The sequence below is a fragment of the Eucyclogobius newberryi genome, unplaced genomic scaffold (genome assembly GCF_026437365.1).
Source record: "Eucyclogobius newberryi isolate DKJ021-1_F unplaced genomic scaffold, fEucNew1.0.hap1 SCAF_10, whole genome shotgun sequence".
Taxonomy (NCBI): Eukaryota; Metazoa; Chordata; class Actinopteri; order Gobiiformes; family Gobiidae; genus Eucyclogobius; species Eucyclogobius newberryi.
In genome coordinates this window covers 12177639-12204881 of record NW_027315724.1, presented here as the reverse complement: position 1 = coordinate 12204881, position 27243 = coordinate 12177639, and the positions used below count along the sequence as shown (strand labels likewise).

At 41.7% G+C, this 27243-nt stretch overlaps 1 protein-coding gene across 1 annotated transcript; it reads right to left on the bottom strand.

Annotated features, from left to right (window-relative positions):
• tiparp (TCDD-inducible poly(ADP-ribose) polymerase) lies at nucleotides 1-27243 on the bottom strand. The gene is made up of 7 exons (XM_072461145.1): nucleotides 26947-27243; nucleotides 25005-26042; nucleotides 13529-13703; nucleotides 12439-12626; nucleotides 6798-7082; nucleotides 3388-3645; nucleotides 1-1211 (listed from the first exon to the last, which is right to left on the bottom strand). The coding sequence occupies exons 2-7, from the start codon at nucleotides 26015-26017 to the stop codon at nucleotides 1022-1024; spliced, it is 2109 nt and encodes a 702-aa protein (XP_072317246.1). The 5' UTR covers nucleotides 26018-26042; nucleotides 26947-27243; the 3' UTR covers nucleotides 1-1021.

Below are 27243 nucleotides of genomic sequence, written 5' to 3'. Positions count from 1 at the left end.
TTTGGTCACTTTCTCTTTTGGATTTTTTATTTAATCAATGTTTACATTTAACATAAATAAACATTTTTATGAACAAAAGGCACAGCTCAAATAGAAACAAAGAACATCTGTACATTTTGTCTCAATGGAACCACAGTCTTGGAGCGAGTGTCCCGGGAGACCCCCTTCTGCGCACCACGCCGCAGCGGCAGAGCGGTGCCGGTGTCGAACCCCCTCATGAACCAAAGAGGAGGGCAAGCCAAGGCTAGAACGGCCAGCCCCAACAGCAATGGCGTCATGCAAACAAAACCCTATCAGTTCATCTTGTCTAGTCGAACAGGCCACAAGAATAGTGTCCACTAAAGAAGATTCAAACACGCAGCACAAAAAATAAGGGCCATGTGGAAACACTTAAAACCTTTTGTAAGAAAAAAAACAACTAAAAAGGGTTTCTCGAAAAGCTGGAAGCCACTAATCGGTTGTTTGTCGCTTCCTCGGAGTAATACAACCACTTGTTCATTCACAGTACTGGCAAGATGCTACTGTCTACAGCAGTGCAGAGACTTGGGAGTCAAAAAGTCCGAAAGTACCAAGTCGGTCGAGGGTTCCCGGGTCGGTTTGGCGAGTCCGTTTTTGTCCAATGTCCAAATAGTCGTCTCTCCAGGATGACGTGTCCGGTCGATGTGGTAGGTATAAGCTGTCAGCAGTTCGTCCCCCATCGTTCTGTGATGAAGCAGTCTGTTTAGAGTCCAGTTGTGTCCAGTTTGATCTGGTTTGCGCCGCTCTTGCTCCTCCTTGATGCGGTCCAGTCTTCGATCGTTGGATCCAGATTTACACAGATGTGTCCCATTTGCGAGATTCTCCAAGACTTTCTTTCAAACTAATTCAAGTATTCTGTTAGGCGAATTAAGAGATATATCAATCCATTCGAAATCAAGTGAGAAAAGTATGTTTTTGTTTTTTTTAATATTCAGAACGGTCTTAATGTATTGGTACCCTTGACAATCCGAAAAACGAAGAACTACGAGGAGGGTTGGTGCGATCAAACTGAGACGGTGGTGGGCACTTCCTCGTAGTGGATGATGAAATAGGGGTAGCTTTGGTCATCGTTGAAGATGACGTAGATCTGAGGGTCCACCCAGTTGTCCACGCACGAGTCGAAGAGGTCGCTGGATGGGTTGCGCGGGTTGATGGGAGGCGGCCGCCGCATGGAGGGGTTTCCTACTGTAAACCTGCAGCACAAACGAGAAAATCAAATCATTAGGTTTGCCGTTTTAGTCATTGTTCTACTTGATTTCAAAAATGGGGCACACCAAACGAACGGCCAGTGGTTGGAACCTGGAACAAACACTCACAGCTGAAGAAAACGTTGCATTATATTTGAAATTAAGATTTAAAACTATGAGTCATGTTGTCTTTGGTGATTTCATCCTTGTTTTGTTCTTATTTGTCATTATTGTAAAATGTAGTCTTCTTGAGGCTGTACCAAAGTTATTTCCATATAGTTGAGCTAAATTTGTTTTGTTTTGTGTTATTCTCTGGAACCGGGAAGTGCACTGCGAGCGTGTTAGTTATTGTTAGCTTTACTGTGACAACAAAATTTGCAAAGACCGTTGAAACGTGTGGAAAGCAGAAAGAAACTCCTCATGGTGAGCAATTACGATGCTCGGAATAAATATTCTATGTTTTTAAGGCAGTAAAAATCAGGTACAGCGAACATTGCCATCAGTAACTAAAAAAACAAACTGAAAAAATTTTATTCAAAAAAATTAAAAATGTTGGATATTTTCTCATTGAATAATATTTAACCATTTTAGCCGCCAATCACTTTTATTTACTCACAACTGCTACTATTCTGTAAACTCTGAATACACGAGATACTAAAAGTAAACATAAAAAACATTAAAATTGTTCAAAGTATGTTTCTCGCATTTCTAAAATATTTAAGTCCAGACTGGGAGATCTGTAATCCATCAACCTTTGTTCCAAATTTTCCAGAGTCATAAATAATGGATCTTTTTCCCCCCCTGCAGAACAGCGGGTAGAGGAGCGTGAGCCAGATCTGGTGGAGGAAGGAGAACAGATATCTTCTTTATGATTGGGCCGGGCCCGGCTCAGGTCTGGTTTGAATGTCTCAGTCTGCACACTGGCACAGATGAGATCCAGGTGGAGGTTGGCCTTGTATTGTGTAGCCATCCTCCGGGCCAGAGCCATGAGTGCAGCCAAATCAGTTGTTTTACATGTGTTCCTCTGCATTTGCCTTGCGTTTGAGGCCGGCATTGTAGGATGAGTGACTGATGGTTTATGGAAAGGGACCTCCGGAGTAATAGAGGTTGATGTATTGAGAAAATCTAATCGGAAATGAGTTAAGCGGTGTGGATGTGTCGTGTCGGACACAGAGAGACTTTGTGTACTTGGAGAGAAGGTAGTTGTGATAAACAGAGCCAAACGCACAGCTCGTAGAGGGAAAAGGACACATACGGCCTTCATTTCAGAATCAGGAAAAGTGATGGTACTTTCCAGCTCACATCTGACAATAATAACAAGTAATAAAGATCAAATTGAATTGTTCGCACAAAGAAACTTGGATGGTACCGTTTGTTTCATTGCCGTTTTGCTTGTTAGGGGTTTAGTACAGCTGCAATTCGCAATAGCCATGTTTAAAACCGAAATGGCAACGTCTTACAAAAAGAGTGTAATATTTAAGAGTAACAAATAAAATAAAGAAATTCCATTTGGGTTTTAGTCGTTGAATGATGTAAACCAGGGTGAGGAGCTCATAGTTCTCTCTGATTGGATAATCAACTTTTACATACGTATAAAAATAAAATTGTAATTTATATTTGGCTTGAACAAATTTGACTTGAGACCACTGTGTGTTGTTTGCATCTAATTTTTTTATTGTTTTTAACTTCTGAATACGAGACAGTTATTGTTGGTACCTTGTTAGCATGCTAGTTGTTAGCATTACTGCAAAACTCTGCTCTGGCTTCTGAAAGTTGTGAAAAATGCTTATAGACTTATCCTGTTTATAATTCTTATAATTAGGAGGCTAGGCTATACTTAAAACGGTTCTTAAAAATGTTTTTGAGATTCAGGTACATCGCCTTAAGGTATACGCTATACCGTATTTTCCGGAGTATAAGTCGCACCAGCCAAAAAATGCATAATAGAGAAGAAAAATACATATATAAGTTGCACTGGAGTATGAAATGTGGTTGCAAGTGTGAAAATAACAAATAATATCACATATAAGTCGCACCGGAGTATAAGAATACAAGTATAAATATAAGTATAAGTCGCACCCCGGCCAAAACTATGAAAAAACGACTTATAGTCCGGAAAATACGGTTGTGTAAAAGTTGAATAAAATGTATAAATAACTAAAAGTAATAAAAAACTCCATACCTGCCAGTGAGGACTTTGCCCAGGAACATGCAGTGGACCCCTTTGGGCGAGCGCTTGGAGAAGTTGTGGGAGTAGACGGCCTTGCGGGCGAAGTAGGAGCCCTGACCAAACATGGTGGCGTGTTTCCCGCACACGCGCGGGTCGAAGTTGTGCTTGCAGATGCCCTCCACCACGTCCGCCGAGGTGCCGTGGAACAGGTGCCGCTCGCTCAGGAGCTTGTCCACATCAGACATGCGACGCAGCATGTACTCCTTCTTCCTGTGAGGGCAAAGAGAGGGAGGGAGAAAAGGATTACTATTGTGCTGTCCATTAAACAGAAAACACTACAAAATAAAAGACACTTCAGGATTCAAACTTTGACAGACGGACGGCCCCTTTGTAGCATGTGTGAGGTGAGTTGTTTACAGTAGTAGTTGTAATCCTTTCTTTGAGCGTGGCACAGACACACGCAGATCTCCTCGTGCGAGTGGATCAATGGAGCGTGAGAGGCAGGCTCGGGGCAGACGGCGGTGACCGAGCGCTGACCCCTCGTAACCTCCGTCTGACTGGCACCGCACGCAAACCCGTGCGCGTACTGTACACGTGTAACCTTTACTACGAGCAGAGAACTTGCTGTCAATACACACAAACCTGTAACAGTGACAGTGGAGCAGAGGTGGTTTTCAGGTTGTCTTGATATAAGGGTTAGTGCAAATGACTAAACTCTTATATAGTGAACTAGTACAAGACATACATAGTAACTAGAGCTTGGAGATATATATCCATAGAAAATATCACAATCATAGTTTTGGAGATATGGAAAATTGGAATATAGTGTAAAGTGGTTCAATTCATGGTCTATTCATATCAACTACCCATAATAGTAACAATAAAAACATTTTTTTTTTAAATTAACATTGTGGTATCAAAACCAGTATTGAGCCTTTTCCTTAGAATCAAAATCAAGTTTGAAATTTTAGTATCGTAACAAACATTACTCTACACAAATGTTTCCTCATTTCATCCATAAATCAGTATGTGAAATTGTACCTTTCAGTTTCTTAGCACCTCTTGATACAATCGTTTCTGCCTGGATTAGAGATGGGTAATACATCGGTTCCAGTATCCAGATATTTGGCACCAGTATTTTTTGTTATACTTTTTTGAACACACTAATGTGTAAAAGTGGACATAGAAGAACAATTAGGCTAAAAATATGGATGCATGTTTACACAATAATGCACCATATAATTTTATATCCCATGCAAACACATTGCACGTCTTTTTTTAGTGTTTTGTTTTTATTTATTTATAAGTGAAAAAGTTAATTTAAGAACTTTACATCAACTTGAAATCGATTTGTGTGCCTTCTAAAATATTGAAAACGCAACAACAGCAAGCCAAATATCGGGTATTGGCTTGATAAATCTATCGGCCCGGCCCTTTCAGACGCGCATGCTATTGTTTGTTCTTGATTTTCTGCCTGCTAAAATAAAGTTTGAAAAAAGCAACTGTGTAATTTTTGCATTTAGCGTGCTCACTATAGTTTCTACATTTAAAATAATCATACTCAAAAAGGTTTTAAATTGATCTGTCTACATTTTTTTCACCCTGTATTCACCTGCATCGTCTCGTATTAAGCTATGTACAGAACATGTGCAAAAATACAATACTTTTTCCCCACCAAAACATGAAAACATGCTCTTCTGACAAACAAACGCACACCTGACTCGATGCGAACAGCTCGCCGCCACCACACTGCAGTCATATTGAAACTAGCCTACATGGCACACCGTCCCAGCTGATGTTACGTGCCGTGCTCTCACCGCAGCGCCATGGGGCAAAAACACGCGGGCACCACCAGAACTCGCCCCATTCACCGACCTCTCAAAACCACCTCGGCTGTTTCTCACGGAGCCCCGCGCAGCTGCCGGGCTTGGCCTACTTCTCAGCCTCCACTTCCTCCATGAGAAACACTGGTGCATCCGTCCTGCTCGCAGCACTTTTAATAAACTGTTCTCTCCCACCAGCTGAGTTTATGTGTTCCTTCTATGACTGACAGAAATCTGGATGAGGAAGTATTAAGAGGAGGAAGAAGTGGAAGCCAAAGATTTCAATATGACCCGGATGGAGGAGGATAAACACTGCGGCGTTTGTTATTTAATGTTAGAAATGTGTATATTAATGTTTACTAGCAAAAAGAGTAGCCAAAAATAGTCCTCAAGAGAACAATAACCGAAGCGTTCAAAGTTCTCATTTCAAACCAGGAGAATTGAGAAAACAACTGACAAACAAGAACCACGTGTGTTTCAGAACATTTTTGTACAGAGCGAGTGATTTTTATGTTATTTTATTGAACGAATTTATGATACTTCAAATATTGCAGCCTTTGTGATTTGTTAAGTGCGTACATTGTAATTCCGTTTCAATTAAATTATGACGCTTAAATTTAAACAACACATTTTCAGGAGCCTTTGATCAATCCGAGAGTTTAGGTGTTTGATTGATTGAACAAAAAGATGAGTATGACTAGACTAGAAAAAATTGTGTTAAAACTCTTTACAGTTGGATTGTGTTAAAACAAAGCTCAGATTCAAGTCTCAACTTGAATAACAGCTTCAGATGGAGCAGTGCCTTCAGCTCATGTGTACGATAAGATGTGAAAAGTATCACCTGCTTGTTAGAAGTAGTAGAGTTATGAGGCAATCAAACCTGATACAAATACAATTTTGATTTATCTGACATAAATTGGGATGAAATCAAAAGCAAGATTTTTTTTTTTTCCAGTAGTTCACCTTTAATTCTCATGTTCCTTTTCTAAAGAATAAACCCTACAATAAAGCGTGAGGATAATTTATAGATAAGGCACAATGTCATTGTAATGTCACCATAAAGCTTTCGTCATTCATTTATTTATTTACTCATAATAAATAACCTTTCTCAAAACTCAATTATGACGTGTAAACCTAATCATCACGGTACTATTTGTCATTATTACAAGATTCTCATATGACAAATGTGGTCAGGAAATCGTCTCACCCAAATCCCCAAACAAACCATTAATTCTCAGGACATCGTGTAGCATCAGGAAAATAATACACCACCCACACTACACTGCACAAAGGAATGAAAATCAGATATGAAATGATATGAAGATACTCTGATAATGAGGACCTGGGTCCTGGTCTGGGTCCTGGTCTGGGTCCTGGTCTGGGTCCTGGTCTGGGTCCTGGTCTGGGTCCTGGTCTGGGTCCTGGTCTGGGTCCTGGTCTGGGTCCTGGTCTGGGTCCTGGTCTGGGTCCTGGTCTGGGTCCTGGTCTGGGTCCTGGTCTGGGTCCTGGTCTGGGTCCTGGTCTGGGTCCTGGTCTGGGTCCTGGTCTGGGTCCTGGTCTGGGTCCTGGTCTGGGTCCTGGTCTGGGTCTCTGGCTCACCTCTTGTACTTTTCCCAGAGGAAGGGGTTCTGCACACGGAGGATCTTGATGATTCGGAACTTGGTCTCGGAGACGGTCTTGTGGAACAGGCTGTAGACGGTGCGGTAGCTGCGGTCCTCCCGGGACACTGGCACCTGCAGGAAGTCCTGGCTCATGCTCATGGGCAGCCAGGTCTCGGGGAACAGGCTGGGTGGGCCGTTGCTGGTGGGAGACAGCGGCTGCGGTGAGGAGAGGTCTGCAGAGGACGAGGAGGACAAAGAGGAGAGAGACAGGCCTCCCAGTGTCCTGCGCACAAACAAAAGACACAAGAACAGTTTTTCAGAGATTTGGTTGTGTGAGTATGATTAAGGCTGTTAAAATAAAATATACTTCTCAATAAGAAAACTAGTACTGAAGACAGACAGACAGACAGACAGACAGACACACACACACACACACACACACACACACACACACACAAGTATAAACACTGAAAAAAGAACATCAAATGGACAAAACTGGACCGTTTCTGAATTGTTTAAGGCTGCGTTCACACTTGCACTTGTTTGGTCCCAGTTTTAGCCCAGATTAAATCCGATATAGGCTAGACATGGTCATGTTTTTGTCCCGTTTGTTTTTAAATCGCATTTATATTAAATAAAACTAGTTTATTATATCCTTATAATGATTTTAAATGGCCTTTTCTCAATATCTTTGGTACATCAAAAACATAGGGCTGCAAGAACTGTTTCAATGTGGATGCCTTTGATCAAAGAGGGATGGAATAATATAGAACTACCAGTCTGCCAACAAGTAATAAAAACAGCCAACCTCCTCATAACTTTGTGACCCAGCAGCACCTACCAGTTCAAAACTACTAAATTTCACACTTTAGCATACAAACACATTACTGAACTCATCATATCTAATCTTATACTAAAATAAAGCATTGAGGACGCCTACGATCCAAATCACATTTCACAAACTATGAGCGTGAGCGCTGTGAAGCGAGGAAATCTCTGCGGGAGCCATCAAGAGACCCATCCAAACAGCAGGACGGTGTGAAAATGAAATCCACACACCAAACATCACGACAGGAGACGGAGAGAAAGAGAGAGAGAATAAAACACCAATTGCCGGAGCTGTCACGGATGTGCCGAGAAAACTACTGCGCCTGGCATTTGTGGATAACCGTATTTGGCTGTCAAGTTATCTCTGGCCAAGTGTAAATGTGGTTAGAACCCTATCAGACAGAAAAAGGGGAAAAGGGAAAAAAGTGTGGCGTTGTCAAGGAGTGATCCGTGCAACAGTTTGTCATCTCTGTGTGTCTGTGGCCTCAATCGATGTCTCTTATCCCCCAGAGATTTGGAGACGGCACGGCAGAAAACAAGTGTGAAATGGAAGGGACAAGGCAGCAGGAGGAGGGACGGAGGGAAGGAGGAAGGGAGGGGGTGAGAGACAAAGAGGGAGGAGAGGGAATGTGGGAGGTAATGGGCCTGGGCAGACGAGCACCAGGGAGGTTGCAGGAGTGTGGTTTTCTAGTGTCTTTACAAAGAAGGGAAAGAATAAACCAGGATTAAACTAACACTAACTCCAGCTTAAAACAAGTCTAAACCAGGATCACGTGAAAACTGGGACTGAAGTAAGACTGAACCGGCAACTGAACCTGTCTGGACTCGAGCAGGACTAAACCAGGACTAGAACAGAATCAAACAAAGAAAGTCTACACCGGGACTAAACTGGGCTCAAAGCAGGACCAAACCAGTTACCGTTAATTGGGAATTTGATTGAGAATCGCCCCAACAGCTTAACAAGGACTAAACAAATAAGAAATACAATAGGACTAAAGCATAAAACGTTGTCCAAACCAGGACTAAAGAAGGTCTAAATCAAGTCTAAATTAGGAACCAGAATAAAACGGTGTTCAAAACCAGGACCATATTCAGAGTCTAAACCTGAGCGAACATTCTCTGCTGCACAGTATTGATAAAGAGGTAAAGTATCGAAAAAGAGAAGGAAAAACATCAGGAGATCGGATGGACGAACTGAGAGTGCCAATCAAACTGATGACCTCAGCAGCCTCTGGGACAGACTGTTCCTCACACACACACACGCACGCACGTCCCAAACACCCACGGGACAATGGCCTGACACACTTTCCCTCTGATGACATTTGGCACTAAAACAAACAGCTGAGCCCAAAAGCATTTGGGAGAATGGAAATAGGACATTTTTCCGTGTTATGCTAACCTGCTTTGATAGACAGTCAGCTTTGTTATATTATTATGGAGATGCGTAGATTCTCCCGGAGCACAATCATGGTTTTGAAATGACATTAACATAATATTATTCAAGGCTTACTCCCACTGGTTGGACTGGTTCCCATTTGAAGTTGCATTTGATGTGCCATTATGTAGACGTACAAATGAAAATGGATCGTAAAATGTTGAGGCTAATCTTTTGGATAATAGATGGTGTGCTGTTGCTAAGCTGCCATGCTGATATGAACGTTCTTGTTACGCAACACTGTCCTATTGTTACAGCAATGTTTCCGTAGCATGACGCACAAAAGGAGGTTCTTTACATTTAGAGTCTCTGTAACGCTTTATAACACTTTGAATAGCCTTTAAGTGCCCATGAGGTTGGACTACTCACTGAACTAAAATAAAATAAAATAGTCAAGATAAATATATTTAAAATGTTGCTAAAAAAGTATGATTGTTTTCATCTCAGAAAAGCTCATTTTTACTTGTATAATTAAACTTCCTGTTTGTAATTGATGACATCACAGTGGGAAATTAGCTCACAACCACTGGGCCAAAACTGATCAATTGTCTTTTCTTTTTTTAATTTGACAAATAAAAATATATGCGAGCACCTTCATTTTGTTGAATTATTGTTTAGGGGTGAAAAAAGTTGTTTATTTTGTGTAAATTATGCATAAACTAGTGTGACGTCACTTCCTGTTATTTTCTACAGATTTTTCAACTTTTTCTCCCCAAATGGCTACTTGGTTATTATAAAACTATGACATATATTTACAACGGGAATAAATACACCAAATAATGTCAAAATTAGGAAATGATAAAAACGCACGTTAATAAAGCATGAACAAAGACTTAATGACATAGACATAATGAACACATTTTTTAAAAGTCACTTCATAATGAATATTCTAACTGCGGTGGTCTATTATTTTTTTCCCGGGGGCCACATTTGAAGAACAAAGCTCATAAACACATTTCTGTATAATAAAGGACAGTGTTTTTCACCTGTGAGTTGTGACATACTTTTTTTGGTTAAAAAGATTCTATGGTATTAAAAACATGACCAAATCACCACATTTAGAAAACATAATGGTGCAAATATTTCCATTATCCCTGTGTCGGATTTTATTGCTAATGCATGATGGGGAGTTTGCCTAGCTCAGGACACTACAAAATGGTAAATGATTTAACTAAACATTTTAACAGTTATTTCAATGAGTAGAGAATGAAAGAATGAGAACACAAAACATTCAATAACAAGTAAAATAGCCCTAAATGTACGTATAATATTAAAGTGTTTTGCACAGTATTCCATAAATTTCTATCAAATGTCCAGAAGCATTTCCTTTGGTCAATCGCTCATTCAAAGCCGTGAAACTTGTCCGGACTCATGTCTGAATAAAAACTCCTCCAGGTATGTTTGGATAGTCAAACATTAGAAGCCAGACCATTAGTACTATACACCTCCTTTAATATTATATCCTACATTCTACCATTTCAAACCAGCTCAAAATAAAACACTGTTGCAAATGTGTTTTTGACGTCCCAGTTGTTCTGCTCCTTGCGCGGTGGGATTAATACTGCGTTAACACAAACACTCGACAAACAGATGGAGAAGTCCCAGGACCAGAATTCCTCATTCCAGACACCAGTTTCACACTCATCTCTCTCCTCTCCTTTGTTGTAGAGCCAGTCTGGAAACCATTTAAGACCCCTCTCTGTCTCCCTTTCTCTGTCTGTCTCGCACTTTCCCTGACCTCCCTGTACCGGCCTAATCGGATCCCTTTCGTCCCGTGTCTGGCGCTCCATTTTGGGGACTCGGGGTCCGCCGAGGCCTGTTAGGACGCCGTGTTCCGAGACTACGGTTAAAAGATGTTGTGAACAGAATGCGGTTTGTAGCGGTCTATGCTAGGATCCAATCTACTCCTATTTATCGATTTGGAAGTGCTAAAAGAACTATTCTGTTGGAGAATTCTGCCTTAGATGTGAATAATGACAAGAATGTGGGGTGTGTTTTGTTGTCACACAGTTGTTGTCCTCGGCCTCATCTGTTCTCGCTCTCCTCATTATCTCATTTTCCGTCTGTGTGGTTCAGCTTTTCCCAGTAAAAACACATTCCATTCCACAATTGGTCTGGATTGACAATATCTAATACAAATCACATTTTGTCTATTATCGAAATGTGCTGGACCCCATTTTTGTTGTTTGATGTTTCTTTTTCTTTTGGGACACTCCAATTCAACACTATCTCCTGTCGAGCACAATGGATCGGTCTAGACTTCTATTATCTGAGAAATAAAAGCCAACAATGGAAGTTAGCTCATATAACGTGGAACTATGAAAAGGCATTACTGTGACGGCTGCATTTTACAATTCAGAAACTGTAATAGTCAAACATAACATTATAATTACTAGACTGTTACAAACACCATTTACCATGACTGATATTTTTTTTTAAAGACACATGCGTACAATGCTTTCTTTGTGTTGTTATTGGCCTTTAAACCACTTTGGTCAACAAAAAGCACACACTACTTCATAAAGTCAGGCATTTCCCACATCAGGAATTGAGTCAGAGCTCCGTCTACTGGCGGGAGAGGAAATTACATAGAGGAGATAAACAAACCTAGCTTGTTCCGACGCGCTAATGCGGCCATACAGTTGTAATAAACGTGACTTGAAGCAGAAATGCTCAGAACGAGTCTCCAGATGATTTATGAACTGTAGGCTCAGAGGAGAGAGAACTTAGCAGGATTCATACTAGCGAGAATGAAGCCATTTACAATCCTGGATAAGATCAAAAATGTGTGTCCTTAGAGGGATTCTAACCAGCAATCCTCTGAATACCGAGTATGCTGACTCACTACAACACTGCAGCTCTAATTGGGAGTTTCCTTTCTTACGTCTGCTTAACAGTAATAGACTTTTGAATCACCTTTAGCCACATAATCTGACACAAATGTTTCCTTGTTTAGCTGTAACATTGTATACGGCGCGCGCTCCAAAACAGCAACAGAAAAGCAGACTGTGAATCCATTCCAAAGCGCTTCCCGAGACTTTTTTCTCACTGCACCTGTAAATATGACATCAAGATCTTTGCTCAACATCAATAATGGTTTGTTTTTCTAATGTGTTATTTCTCCTATACAGAACGCTGACGCAGGAAGGGGGTTGGAGATTAAGATGCAACAAGACCTTTAAACAAACGCCCTTTAGATGTGAGCACAGGGACACTGGCTGTTCCTGCTACACCTTAATGCTCAAAGTAATTATTATCAGCCGCTCTTAAACCTGGGGCTTATCCGAGTCATTTCTCATCCGCAGAGACAAGCGCTCACAATAACGGCTTTCAGTGGGTTCCGGGACGGTGGTGTGTGTGTTGGCGTTATACGTACTGCAGGTGTGGCGTGAGGACCACCGAGGACAAGTACATGGGCCGCTTCTTGATCTGCCGCCTGAAGCCGAAGACGGCGTTCTGCTGGAAGCCCTCCCGGATGTTGAGGATGTACTGGTTTTGGAGCGTGATGAAGCGGACCTCCTTCAGGCCCCTGGCGCTGGCTTCCTCGATTAGCTTCACGACGGGCTGAGACGAAACAAGACAAGGCAAATGCAAATGAGTGAAAGTATGGAACACTGGATGTAATTAAGTGTTTCTTAACTCATATAGAACGCATTACATTCTCAACGGTGAAAATTGAACGGGCAATAAAAAGCACTAACTGGGTCTGAATTGAGTGGTTTTGGAAACAGTTTGTTTACTAGGGCTGCAACAATCAACTGAATCATTTTTTTATTTAGTTCACTGGCTTTTACCGATCAGGAAGAAACAATATCCAAATGGGTACGATATTACAACAATATGCATCTGTTATTGTGATATTTGCTTAATTTTTAAATGCCTCGACAAGCTTTTAGTGCGAATTACAAAGATCTAAAAACCGTCTTGTTATTGTCTGCACTGAAATGGAGCGTAGTCTGGTTTTTTTAGCTGGAGCTGCAACCAAATAATCGAGATGAGATCACAATATTTTACTAACAAATTAATAAATTGTCAAATATTTGAATAATTGTTAAAATACTTGTTTGTGGCGGTTGTAATTTTGACATGTGTGTATGAATGTCAACTTCTGGGTAGACAGTTTAAGCTCGTTTGGTTCGATAAATGTTTTTATTTGCAACGAAAAATATGTATGCTCAACGTTGCAAGCAAAAAGCCACTAAATTATTAAGTATAAAAAGTAAGCGAACTATTGCAGATCTTCCCATCGTCATCGAGACAAAACGAGGCAAAAATGCTTTCCGTTTTGTCTTTTTTAATCTAAATTAGACAAGAATACAGTAGGTTTCAAAGAAGAGCCAATATGGGTAAAGTCTTTTGCCTTTGGTAGGACGCAGCTGTGGATTTCAAAGTGCGTCTGTCTGAATTGATCCAAGCCAGACGCCGAGATTGATTGGCGCACACAGTTATTCTGTACGTTGCATTACCTCTGAGTATTCTCTCCAGCCAAAGTTGTCTCTGCAGTAGTATTTCCACGTGGTGTGACAGTTTGGAGAGGGGGCGGGGTTTGTGGTGCCAGGGGGCGTGGTCAGTCGCCGCACGCGGTCAAATTCCAGGTCGCACACTCGCATCGCCCCGAAATCGAGAGAGAAGACGCGGCTCCTGGAAGAGAACAAAGGCGCGGTGAGAGACGAAAAAAAGATCACAATATATTCACTGGGGGAGACGGGATCCTGCGGTCGTGGCACGGCGACCCTGTTGTTACGTGGCTTATTTTCAGAAACCCGTCAGCTCATTGAAATGCAAATTGCCCGAGTCTCGTGAGGGAGATGACAAGGACTCCGACCACTTGCTCAAGGACTCATCTTGGATACAAATAGCCAAGATGATTCTGCATTTGCATTCAATAAATAACAAATCTCCACAATATTATTTTATAATTTAAAATGGGAAATGTCAAGAGAGGCAAGAGAAATGTAAGAGGCAACAGGGCAATGTTAACAAGATTACTGATTCCAATAACTTACATTTCTAAAAAAAAAAGGTTTTGATCTACAATTACGTCAAAGTAAAAACATTTTATCGGGCCAGAGTAAAAAATAAATTAAATAAAGCCGCGGTAGCGGTGATGACGGCTCTCACCACCCAAACGACCGCCTTCCCCTTTGATCGCGATTTCCCCGGCACTGCATTCTCTAGACATTTCTCTTAGACTTTATTCTTTTCTTTAGACTTTATTCTTTTCTTTAGACTTTATTCTTTTCTTTAGACTTTGTTCTTTTCTTTAGACTTTATTCTTTTCATTAGACTTTATTCTTTTCATTAGACTTTATTCATGACGTTATTCATTAGACTTTATTCTTTTCTTTAGACTTTATTCATGACGTTATTCATTAGACTTTATTCTTTAGACTTTATTATTTTCTTTAGACTTTATTCATGACGTTATTCTTTAGACTTTATTCTTTAGATGTTGTTGTTGTTTTATGGCGGTTGGCATCCGAGTGTTGCATTACCGCCAGACTTTATTCCTTAGACTGTTGTTGTTGTTTTATGGCGGTTGGCATCCGAGTGTTGCATTACCGCCAGACTTTATTCCCCAGACTTTGTCATAGTCCTAAAAGTTGTTCTTCCAGTGATTTGACTTCCAGTGCTTTGACAAAGCCCAAGAGGTCATGAGATGCCTTTGTCATTGTATCCTATAGAAGTTCTTCCTCCCCTCAGACTTTGTCGTAGACTTCATTATTTATGCTTTAGACTTTATTCATGACGTTATTTCATTAGACTTTTTTCTTTAGACTTTTTTCTTTAGACTTTTTTCTTTAGACTTTTTTCTTTAGACTTTTTTCTTTAGACTTTTTTCTTTAGACTTTTTTCTTTAGACTTTATTCTTTAGACTTTATTCTTTAGACTTTATTCTTTAGACTTTATTCTTTAGACTTTATTCTTTAGACTTTATTCTTTAGACTTTATTCTTTAGACTTTATTCTTTAGACTTTATTCTTTAGACTTTATTCTTTAGACTTTATTCTTTAGACTTTATTCTTTAGACTTTATTCTTTAGACTTTATTCTTTAGACTTTAGACATTCTTTGGACTTTATTCTTTAAACCCCTTCCTCTCTGTACCTCCGTCACCTAGCACCAGAGACCCGCCGCTAATGCTGATGCTAACGCTAATGCTAAGACCACGGCACGAGAGGAAATGTTCCATCAAAATAAGAGGAAGTGAAGGCATTAATTGCGCCCCTGCTGGCCAATAGTGAAAATACACAATATCAATAGGACCGATCGCGTCTATGTCCCCATGTGGAACTTTTCATCGATGTTCAGGTCAAAAATGTCCGAGTTGTGGCAAAATGACCGTGAATAATAATAAGAAGAAACCAGGCAAGAACAAAGACTCGCCGCATTCCATTCCATGGAATGGCTCAAGCCAATAAATCACGTTTGATCAAATTTAAAATCTGATTTGGGTCAAACTATTTCACTTTTACTGTGTCCGATGTTTATTTGAACTAAATGTAAAAAGTGATTTGAGGGCAAACTAAGATATCTAGGTGTAAAAAAAAAAAAAAAAAAGTATTTCTTATTAAAGGCAACAGAACGTAACCCAACAGTTGTCGACGAAATTTAGTTCAACTGGCATTTCCACCATTGACTTTTGGAATAGCCCCATCTATTTCTTTGTCTTTCTTGAGAGTAATAGAAACAACAAACAGACAAAGAAGCTGCTAAATGTGTGTTAAAGTAAGAGTCTGTGGCATATCCTCCCTTAACCCCACACAGTCTGGGCTTCATGGGTCAAATCCCCTCTCTGCACATCAGTGTCTCTGCTCCACTGCGCCATACGGCCTCTGGCAAATCCTTTCTGGGTCAGACATGGCCCTCGTATGAAAGTGGGCATCACTCTGGCACGCAACCGGCATGAGGAGCAGACAGCAGCCCTGCGCCGAGGCTATATGTGCTCGGGGATTAGCACACATAGTGCAAACACGCACGCAGCCTTCCACTCTTAATGGCCCCATTGATTTTTTTCTCTCCTTTTTTAGCAAACTAATTGGATTCCGGGTTAAAGGTCGGTCATGGGTCATTTAAGAATCAAAGGCGTGTGTTGTTTTGGAGTGGTCAAAACTTCGCAGCGTTCTAGTTTTCGTTTCCATGCTAGGTGTGTAGGAATGTGTGAATGTGGCAACTTGCTAGTCCTGACCAACAACTTGCTAGCTTGTGCAAACAGCTCGGGGAAGTGAAACCTTATGCTGCGCTCATGTATTCATTTGTATGTGGTGCCGGTCACTGGGGTTGCGCGCTCGCACCGGTAGTTTCACTCAGGAGGTGATAATTACTGCCGACTCATCTTCTGGGCCAAGCTAATTATACAGACGCTAGCTGAGGGCAGGTTTTGCTCAGTCATGATGTGAGGCCGTGACTGGAAGAGGACGTGTAATATGATTGGACTGGATGAGAAGAAGAATTGTCTGGTCATCAGGTTAGCGGGAAGTCAAAGCCCATTATATCGCCAATTGTTTCATCAAGCAACAACAAAGCTAACGTGTAGCTAGCACCAACTTTCAACACATTTTAGCTTTAAGACTGCATGTCATGTTTTCTTTACTGAACAATGGGCTGCGCGCTAATGTTCTCTACTTTGAATGCATGTTTGAATATAAGGCCTGGACGAGAAATGACAAAAGATATGAAAAGCAAATTGCAAATAGGAGTGGCACGCTTCGCCTTACAAAAGCTCATTAAACGATTTCACCTTTGCCCGAAAGCACTCCTTGTAACTCCTTTTTCGTATCGCTTTGTTCTGTCATAGCACTGTTCCATTCCTGGACTTAACGGTGTGTCCCTGCACTGTTTGCGTTCCGTTTGAAAAAGAAAGCACAGAAGATTCACCTGAGTACAAACAATGTGTGCCTGCCACAGTGACACGGGCAAACGCGCCGCTGCCAGTAATGTGCCCGTTTACCGTCAGGCTGTCCCCGTGTCACAGTCGACCTCCCTTTCACTCAGGTCAGGCCAACTTTCGCAACAAGACAGCAATGGGGCGTTCATGACCAAGGAATTTGATCTTTTCGGCTGCTGTGTGAAACAATTTCTTGCGTTAAGAGTCTTTTGAAAGGAATTATCACCTTTTCTTTTAAAGTCCCGTCCCATCTTACCTCTCAGATTAGTTTGTAGGCCTTGAAAAATAACATTCCTGTGGTTAAATTAAGTGCAATGAGAATGTGCACTCCGATTGTGTTAGCCAATCTGGTGATGGAGGGAGAGAGACACGCGGCAAGCCTACGCCGGCACTACGCTCAAGACCTGGCTTGAAATGTCATGCTGCTCTGAGCAACAGTGGCCTCCAGATATAATTCAAAGAAAGACATGTATATATTTTGCTATCAACAGGAAAGCAGGAGTGGGAATAGACTTGCTGCGAAACCCTTGAGTGAGTGCCGGGGGTGAAAAAAAACAAGTCAGGTGGAGCTGAGAAGGCACTTGCGAACCTGTTTTCGGCTCATTTAAGAAGCTCCCAGGAGTGAATTTGTTTATCAGCCTTCTATAAAAAGAATGCATTTCTCAGGGCTCTGCAAAACCCGGGATAAATAAAGGTTAAGAAAACTTTGGCGCCGTCAGGATAGTGCTTAATCCCTGTGCAGTGCTGCCTTTGACGCGCACAGACACATACACACAGGTTGGAAATGTTCTCACGGCTCTTCGTACAGGGACCCGCATACCAGCATCAGTCATGCTATTGTGCACGTCACACAGTTGGGAGGAGAAAAAAAAAAAAAAATTGAACATGAGCATGCAGGCATTCTTCTGACAGGTTCAAGTACGCACATGCAATCCTCAGCCAGTTATGCCCAGATCGGTCAGTCAGTCAAGCAAATCTGCTGACGAAGCCTGCTTTGGCCTGACACCTCCATGTCATGGGTTGTTAGTTCCAACAATAGTGAATTTTGAAATCTTGGTTGTGCTAATTGTTTTACTGGATAATTCGGGTAAATTTTTGTTCGGACAGGCAATTCATTCCCTTTTGCCATTAACTAAGGTCATGTTTTTTTTTTTTTTTAAATGAATTCAAGGCAATCATTATGTGTTGCCTATTTGGTGATACCAGTCATGGAGTAATGAAGATTTGAATTTTTTTTATTTTATTTCCAATTATTATTATTATTATTCCAAGATCACATTTCTAGTGGAAGATTTTCATGATGAACTGTAGTTTTGGCATTCAACAAATCTCCAAATTCCGATAAAACACCCAGCTTCTTTGCTTCCTAAAATCAAATGTTTAAATGTAAGAAAAACCACTGGCCTGAAAATAAGCTCCAAAACTACAACATTTAGCAACAACTGTTTTGTAAGGACATCTTCCCAGTTCTCCCAGACTGTGTAGACCAGCTTACCAGTGTTCTTCAGCTTGGGCTCAGCAATAAAGAGTTGCATTTTTTTCCTCCTAAATTTTCAATTCGGTTTTAATTTTTTCTTTTAAAAAAATAAGTCTTAAGTGTGCTCCAAACCACATGCTTCTACTGACAGAGGATTGGCTGTGGTCCCGAGCTGATCATTAAATATTAGAAATGAATCGTGAAACAAATTTGATTAAATTGCCCAACCCTTTAGCCAGTCTGAACATTTAAAGCATACAGTGTACAATAAGATTAAAAGATGAATCAACCTGGCTTGGGACACTTGAAAGAACAGACTGTACAAGTAGGCCGAAAAGAGGGAAAAACATGGCCAAATAATAAAAAGGCAGGCGTGGGGAGAATGCACACTATTATCAGTGTGGTTAGCACCTCAAGGATAGAATTAGACATGAAAAAGTGATAAAAACAAAAGCAAATGGGTGTCAACGAAAGGTGAGAAATACTCAAATTATTATTATTATTAAATACTTCAGAGAATAACCGTGGAGGGATGTGAGGATTGTGCTGGGAGAAGGGACTTGAGATTTAGTGTCAATGATTGTTGAAAGAGAAATCATTGTAATTTTCCAATTGTCTAAATTAATGAATCTTCAAAAAAAAAATCTCCAAAAGCGCCAAACTATAAGAGATGGTCAAGAGCAGTTTTAATGCATGATATAGTCGCAAAAATGCATCTAAATGTAAATACTTTTTACCTAGCGTTTGTTTTGACAAATTATCTTGAACGAAAGAAAATTAAACATTTCACTGTTTAATCATGGTAAAAGTGATTTGAGTATCATTATTTTCAATTTAACGATTATTCACAATTTCTCAAAAAAAAAAAAACTTCTTTATAGTGACATCCCAATTATAATTATAAAAAAACACAACATATGTTTTTTTTTTCTTTTTGCTGACGCTACGTAGATATGAATGTTGATGTTATTAATAAATAGCAGGGATGGGGGTTTGTAGATTGTATTTATTGTCAAAGGAAAACGTTAATTCTGAAGAAAGGTGGATGAACGATAACAGTGAGTGTGAGTAAGCAGCGGCGAGCGACCCAGACCTCGCCTCTCTGATTCATAACACAGTCTGTCACACACACACAAACACACAAACCTATCTCACACACGCACAACCGGCTCCGCACACAGCCTTGCCTTTTATCTTCTCTGGATCGTGACACTGTACACAAAGCGCTGGCACGGGATTCCCAGCGATATAAACACACACGAGCGCACACACACACACACAGGCGCACGCACTCGCCCACGCGCACGGTTACGCTGGTGTCAGGTCGCTCTGCTCCTTGGTGCGCGGTGACTCTTTATGTCTTTTAATGACGAGCGGGCCTTCCCACACCTGCTGCACACAAAGGGACTGCTTGTATTTCAGCCGCTCACGTGCAGCCTTATGAACGGGTACACAAAATCACTAAAGAGCTTATGGGTCTGGCAGAGAAAGGGATTCAGTTTTGATTCCACATGTAACGAACAACAGGCCACACTGGAGCGGGAAGTGTACCAAGGCTAAATGTGATGTTAACTTAGCTATCAACTAACTTATTTGTCTGTTTTCAGAACTTTTTTAACTCTTATAGTGACTTTGTGTAGTTTTTAATGTGTGTTCACAAAAAAAGTGGCATAAACAATTATTTGGCACACTTAAACTGACATTATATTTAACTGATTCATGTTTATACGTGTTTGAATAACTATTTTGTCAACCGTGTAACAGGTTATGTTCTCGAAGTGGAACGCTGCTTTCTGCAGTGGATGTGCTGTTTTAGTAGTTAATTTAAAACTGGGAATTCTGAATGGTTTATTACTCACCATGACTGAGACTTATATAATTACACCCATAACATTTAAAATAACTATTTATACATTTTTGGTCTTCTTCTTATCTGCACTCTTTTCATTTAAAGTACATTTATTAACGCTTGTTTCTGTTTTGATAAGTTTGGTGATTTTATTTACATCTTTTCCTAAAGCATTTTGAATAACTTGTGCTCTACAAATAAACTTGTCTTGCCTTCGAGCGATGTCCTCTGAGTTTTAAGATAGACATTTAAAAAGGCATTGCTAACTAAAAAATATTATATTATTGATAGCAACAGCATCAACTGTGTAACATTACACAGTCGAAGCTTCACTGTCCATTACAATACATGTTCATAGATATTTGTATTGAATTGACCATTAGTGAAAATGCTTTGAATAAATAAATACAAACGCTAGACCTTTTCTTCACAATGCAAACATTTCAAACTATTTTGGTGATTAAAAAAAAAAAAGCTCCACACTCAACACCACAATATTTTTCCTTTTTTTATATCTAGTTTTGATACTTTTTTTGGTAGTATCTATATATACTTTGACAACCCTCGATCCTCAAACGCCAATAGAACACATAGTTTAGTTAATCATGTTTTCGCACATGCTCATGATTCAATCCTGTTTACAGCTCGGTTTAATACTCTGCGGTGAGCAGTAACTTGCGAAAATTGAGTGAGGAAATGACTAACTTCAACAAGTGTTTTCGTTCCCACCTTCCTTCACTCCCCCGTAACACTAGAACAGGAAGGACCCCGAAACATAAATCTGCAAACATTAGATTACCTTGCCCGGGACTGGGACATTCCTTTGTACAGCCGAGTTCATGACTAAGGTGGATTAAGCCGGACTTCCATCGTTCCTTATCATACGGACGGGATTAACCTGTGCAATGGATCGTACGTGTGCAAAATCCGGCCTCATAATCACACACTGAGGGCCGGCGCTCTCAAAAAATTCTCATGCGCTCGTCTTTGTGGAGCGGAGTGGGAGAGGGGAAAGAAAATGAGAAAAAACAAGGCTGCGTTTCCATACCGACGCTAGAGCTTGTCAAGTCATCTGCTGCTCTTTAGATCGCTAACGGTGTTATCATGTGCGGCTGGTATCCACGGTGATGGCGAGTGTGTTTGAAAGGGACAGATTATGTCGGAGGGGTATTAGGAGAGCTCTCATGACACAAAGCTTTGGTAAATAACTAAAACGATTGCTCAATGACCGAATTACAAAGTCTTCTGGGGGTGGTCTCTTTTGCCTTTTAGATGCGGGTTGGCGCGTGAAAATTACCTGCCCGATTGCTTACTAGTGACAATAAAACCATTACAACCTGCGGAACGGCGTGCAAGCTTAATTAGACGAGGGTTATTAGCTTGATTAGGTCATCGAAATAAATAAAACACTCAAGCTTTCGCAAAAGGTTCTAACGTTTAGCAATCATAGCTAAAAGGTGTTGATAAATGTTAACTATGTGGAATAAACTTGGGTGATTGAGCCAGGGGCTTTTTTTAAAAACAAATTTAGATAATAACCTTTTGAAACGGAGTAAGATGAAGTAAATAATGCAAATGTCTGAGCTTCTAATGTCCTCTAATGGCCTCAGGTATGACTCACTCAGTATCAGCTTTTCTCTGACTGAAAATAAAACAATTACGATCCGAGATGAGTGACAAAGTGGCCTGACGCAAAGAGCAAAGCAGGGCAAAGACCTTTTCAACAGTGTGTTACTTCAGGGCGTTCGTGAGCCACTGTTTTCTTATTGCTGAAAGGTAAACACGCCGGAGTTGGAAAATGGTGTATCCTGAGGTATTGTGTCTAAATGTTGTTAAAATGTTTGACGTCAGCGTTTTCAATCAGCCGTTTGCAAACAGTCGAACAGGTTTTAGGTCAGGGTTGCAAAACTCAAACAAAACGTAAACGTACGGACACCGAGCGTAGAGAGCGGCTCAAACGCCTTCTGCTGGCCAATACGTTTGGAGCGCTGACAAAGAGACGATTCTAAATGAAACCAAACAACTCCGGGATGTTTGTGCGGAGGGAAACGGCGCGGTTAAACAGAAAAAGGTCGAAGTCCCTTTCTCATAATATGGGGCCTTTAACTTCGTCAGCACTTTGCAGTTTGAAGAGCAGCACCGCCTTAGGCCTTTGAAAAATGGAAATTATGATTCTTCAACTTATCTCACTGTAGAGATGACTCGCAGCTTTAAGTTGACAGTAAGGTCACCGAGATGGGATACGTCATCAGCAACACAGATAAAACTACTTATCTGCTAATCAAGGAATAAGAAGTTGTAACTCGTTTTAGTCCGACCCAGGTTATCCAAAAGGAAATGCTTATTTAGTCAAATTGTTTTGGTTGTTATGGATATAATTTTGCATATTCAGTAACTTTTCCATATTCGGTTTCTGATAGGAGGAAGAAGCCAGTAGTACACGACCTCGTGTCATCCCCATATCATCGAGTTACAGTCCAAACTTCTAGACATGGGAATCTGACGTAACCTCCTTGTCCAAACACTACTCGATTCGCCCCCCCCCCAAAAAAAAAGGGGGGGGGGTCACGGCTCGGTTGGTCTGCGATACGCTTGTGTGTGAACATAGAGAAACAGTAGTTTGACAGGAAGCGCTGCATGCTCCTTTATGTCAGCCCACGAGTTGTTGCCAAATGCTTGCGTGCGTGTGTGTCCGCGACTGTGAACTGCTGCTGCGAGGAGGAGGGAGGCGTGCATGTGAGCAATCCGAGCCACTGAGCGCCTCTGTGTTAGCCGCTTCGTGTGAGCGCCTGCGTGCCAAGTGCCGGTGAACACAAGTGAGTGCGTGTGAGAGAGAGTGAGTGAGACAGAGGGGAGAAGCTGCCAAGCACGCCTGTGTCGCTGACCGCACAAGGCAATCGAGGGTCAGGAAAGTTCACAGCTTTTGGAGCGGGGGAGCTGTTAAGTCCAGCTCTTGGAGTACGCTCAGGCCCATTGCAGGCACAGAGAGAAGGGGCGGATGAAAGGAAACGGAGAAGTGAAATCAAGAGGCAGATAAAAGGTCGTGGAAGTCAATGTGATAGTTTGATATGGTTGTCTCTAGAGGTGGGAGATGTATTTGAAAAATACCGGATGTGCTAAAATAGAATATTGAGTATATTGCCTATGATTAAAAGTTTAAAACTATTTAAAATGGCCTCCATAAGAGACTGAAACGTCCCGTGTAATCTCTTAAACAAAAGTATATAAGTGATGTTTCTGCGCTTTTGCGGTTAATTTGATTATCCATTTACAATTTGCGCCATCCCTCAACTAGGACGTTTACAGGTACATTTGATCACATTTCTGATGCTTTGTTTAAATATTTTTGTCAATATCGCCCAAAATATGGCTGTAAATGTCCTAGTTGAGGTTCAAACATCGCAATAAAAAATCAACGGCTTGTAAATACAAACCCACACGGTGAACAAATACTAAATTTAATTTTGAACAGTCTCTTTTGGTTTTGCAACAGATAGACAATATACTTTTTCTTCAGTACTTTTGCACATCTTCTCAAGATTGGATTAATACATCAGTACACCTTCCAGCTCTACAGGAGGCAATATTAGTTTTTAAGCACAGACACGGGCAGATGTGAAGACACTAGGGTGGTCAAAATATGGAAAATCAGATATTAAGCTTTCCTGAATGTTTAAGCATAATCTTTAACTTTATCAGAACTAGCATATGGCAACTTGAAGAAACAATGAAAGCTATTATTTTGTTGTCTATAGTTTACGCTTTGGTTATCAGTGTGGTATCAAAATCAGTATTGATTATGAAGCCAATTCCTGAGCATTGAAACTGAATTTAAAATGTGACCCATAGTCATTCTAACAAATTAAATATACACCCCAAAAAACATTTCCAAAGAAATTAGGGCTGGATTTTAACTTGTAGATGTTTCACTTGACATCCAAGAGTCTAGTCTCAAATAACATTTTGTTTTTACTAGATTTATATCATCCAGAGAATGTATTCTCCTTTACGGCCATTTATATTTCTGCAAGAACTACTAGTACTTCTTCACATATGGCTGTAGTTGCCGGCACTAGCTCAGTATGTAAAAGAAGCCTTTATTCCTGGCGCATTCACTCGGCTCCATGCATCTCACACAGAACAACAGACAGAACAGCTGGAGTGTTGACGTTTTCAGTTGTGTTCCTGCCCTGCCGCTAAAACCAAAGAGGAAGCCCTTGTTCTGTGCTCTCCTGTTCCCAACACAGAAGTAGCTTATCACCCTCCACAAGAAGGCTATCTGCTTACCGCACCATTGTTGCCTTGTCACAAGCAAACTACCTATCGCTTTACCCCTCTCGAGTCCATTCAGTAACACCATAAAGTACCAGTGTGCATGCAACGGACTGTCGACTTTATTCTTCCCTAAAAGCAGATTTACTGAACTGTAGAAATGGGATATTGTTCACCTGTTCAAATGGGATATTGTTCACCAGTTAAGTAAAGTACCCCTGTTTAATGGCAACACCATTCAAAAGCTCTCAAAGGCCAATTTAAGGAAGATTAGGAATATTTCTCAGCCACAATGCATGACTGGTTGCTTGGTTCCCACCTTGAATTGATAGAACTGAAAGTAAAAAAACGTCATTCAAAAGAAAAATGGAGAAATTAAGTGTATCTCCTTCCCCTTGTTGAAACCACATCTAAAATACACCCGGTTAAGAGTGCAGGTGGTTGAAACAGTACTTACTGATACTTGAGCCGCACTTGTTCATTGTCTGGGTTGCAGTACAGTCTCTCCAGTTGTTCTTGGGATTCGTCGGCCACACTCTGCCACTTGTGAGTGCTGCTCCTGCGGATCTGCCAGTGGTAGGGCAGTACCGTGTGGTGGTGGGCACAGTCGTTGCCGTAAACACAAAGTCCTTGAAGGAAATCCACACAAATGTCAACAGAGTCGGCCTGGTGCGTGTGATACTGCAGCTGTGTGAGCAGCTCAAAGACCAGGTCCAGGGAGGCCTCCTCACTCTTATCCTGAAATAACACTCCTTTGTCAGGCAGGGCAGTGGGTAAAAGCAGGGCATGAGACTCCTGGACAGCAGTGCAGTCTTTGAGCTTTGGGCTTTTGGCCACAGAGGTTAGAAGGTCATTGCTTTTGTGGGAGCAGTCCTGAAGAGGGATCTGAGCTTTAACTATGGGGGGTAGATCCGTGCGGGAGGGCACACTCCCAGCTGGCCTCAGGCCTGCTTTTACCTGAAAGCAGTGACTATTGTCTGAGGGGGGATCAGTGATTTTGGGGGGTTCTACTGTGCGCTCCGTCTCCTCCAGTTCTGCAGTAGTATCAGCTATTTCCACATCTGTGTCCTGGGACATTAGCCCTGCCGAGCCATCAGTCGCAGTAGACGTGTTCTTTAAACAGTCCTGGCCCATGCAGCTCTGTTTGACCACTGCAGCAGCACAAAGGCTGCCAGGTGTCCGGCTCGGCTGGTTCCGGGGTACAAACACCCCGTCTCCAGAGACCAAAGTGTCCGTGTTGAGGAGAGTGGTCAAGATGGGGTCCTCCAGGGCACGGTGGAGACATTTGGCATCCAATTTTCTTGGCTTCTTTTTGAAAAAAGGTTTCACTAAAGGGATTTTATCAGACAGCCCCACAATCTGGTTCTCTGTGAAGTCGTCCCCTTCACCCATGTTTAAGCTGATATCCAGGGACAGCCCAGTCGGCACACCGTCTGCTGATTTCTGGAGAATGTGCAAAGTTTTATCCATGATCTCCTTCTAAAGCCAGATAGCCCTGGGAGAAAAGAAAGAAAATAAGTAGTCATTAAGATAACACATAATCCGATAAGCTCAGTTTCTAAGGTGAAGTCATCTTGGTGCATAACGATATGATTAATAGTTGCTTGGACGAGCAACGAAAGGAAATAAGAGTTCTCTTTCCTTTCTTCAAACACAGCCCTCGCCCTTTCTCAGCGAAAAAACGAAACCTGTCCTGCGACAAATTGACTATCCCAACTGCAGCTGAACACAGCAACACTTCTGCCATTAGCGCAAGATACTTGTCAGGACACTGACCACACCGTGCTAAAGCCTAGGTTTAGTTCTGTGTGGAAAGTGTGTGGCTCATTCCAAACCCAGCAGAGGACTAAGGTTTACCCAGTTAAAGCCATTCTCCTGACAAAGTGCCGCCACGCAGGTAGACTGCTTTACGGCTCTACTGTGAAATAGTCCTGCACAATAAGCATTGTGTCTTTGGTCTTTTACTAACGTCAAGCCAGCAATTACAGCTGCGTCTCCAGGCTGGAGCGATAAAATCATTACTGTAACAAAACCTCTCTCTCTCTCGGGACTATGTATTTTGATCACGGGAGTCCGATACGCAGCCCCTGCCGTCTACGTGCAGCTTACACAACACTGGCCGAGCAAGTTTGCACGTAGGCGCCAGTCTCACACAAACACACCAGCAGCAGCAGCACTGCGGCGGAGCAGCTAACACTGTTGCCCAAGAGCTCCACAACACAACAGAGCTTCTCGTTATTACACGCTCCTTTAGTAGAGTTGAAAAGCTTTGCAAAAGCAAAACACTATCACCCCGCACATACCCGCGTCGGGCAGACCACCGAGAGCTGCCGCAGTCTCCACTGTCCTAAGAAAAGGGAACACTACATATTTGGTGAACCCAGACGACAAGACCATACCTGTGCGATCAAGTCCGCCCCTCTCCCCCCGCTCTCGACTCTCTGTGCTGGGTACAATCCAGTGTGTCCATCGGCAAAGAGCTAATACACTCGGAAGAAATACCATCCGTGTGCGGACAGGACTAGGCTATAGTCCGGTCAGGTTCATGCTGTGGCTCTGCTGCGTCTGTCGCGCTCATGCTGGCTCTGCTTCATGCCGTGTGCCCGTCTCTTTGTATCGCTTCCCCGGGCGGACAGGGACTTGCGGAGCAGAGCGGAGACCGACAAAGAGCTACGCACAGCTGTGCAGGCAAATGA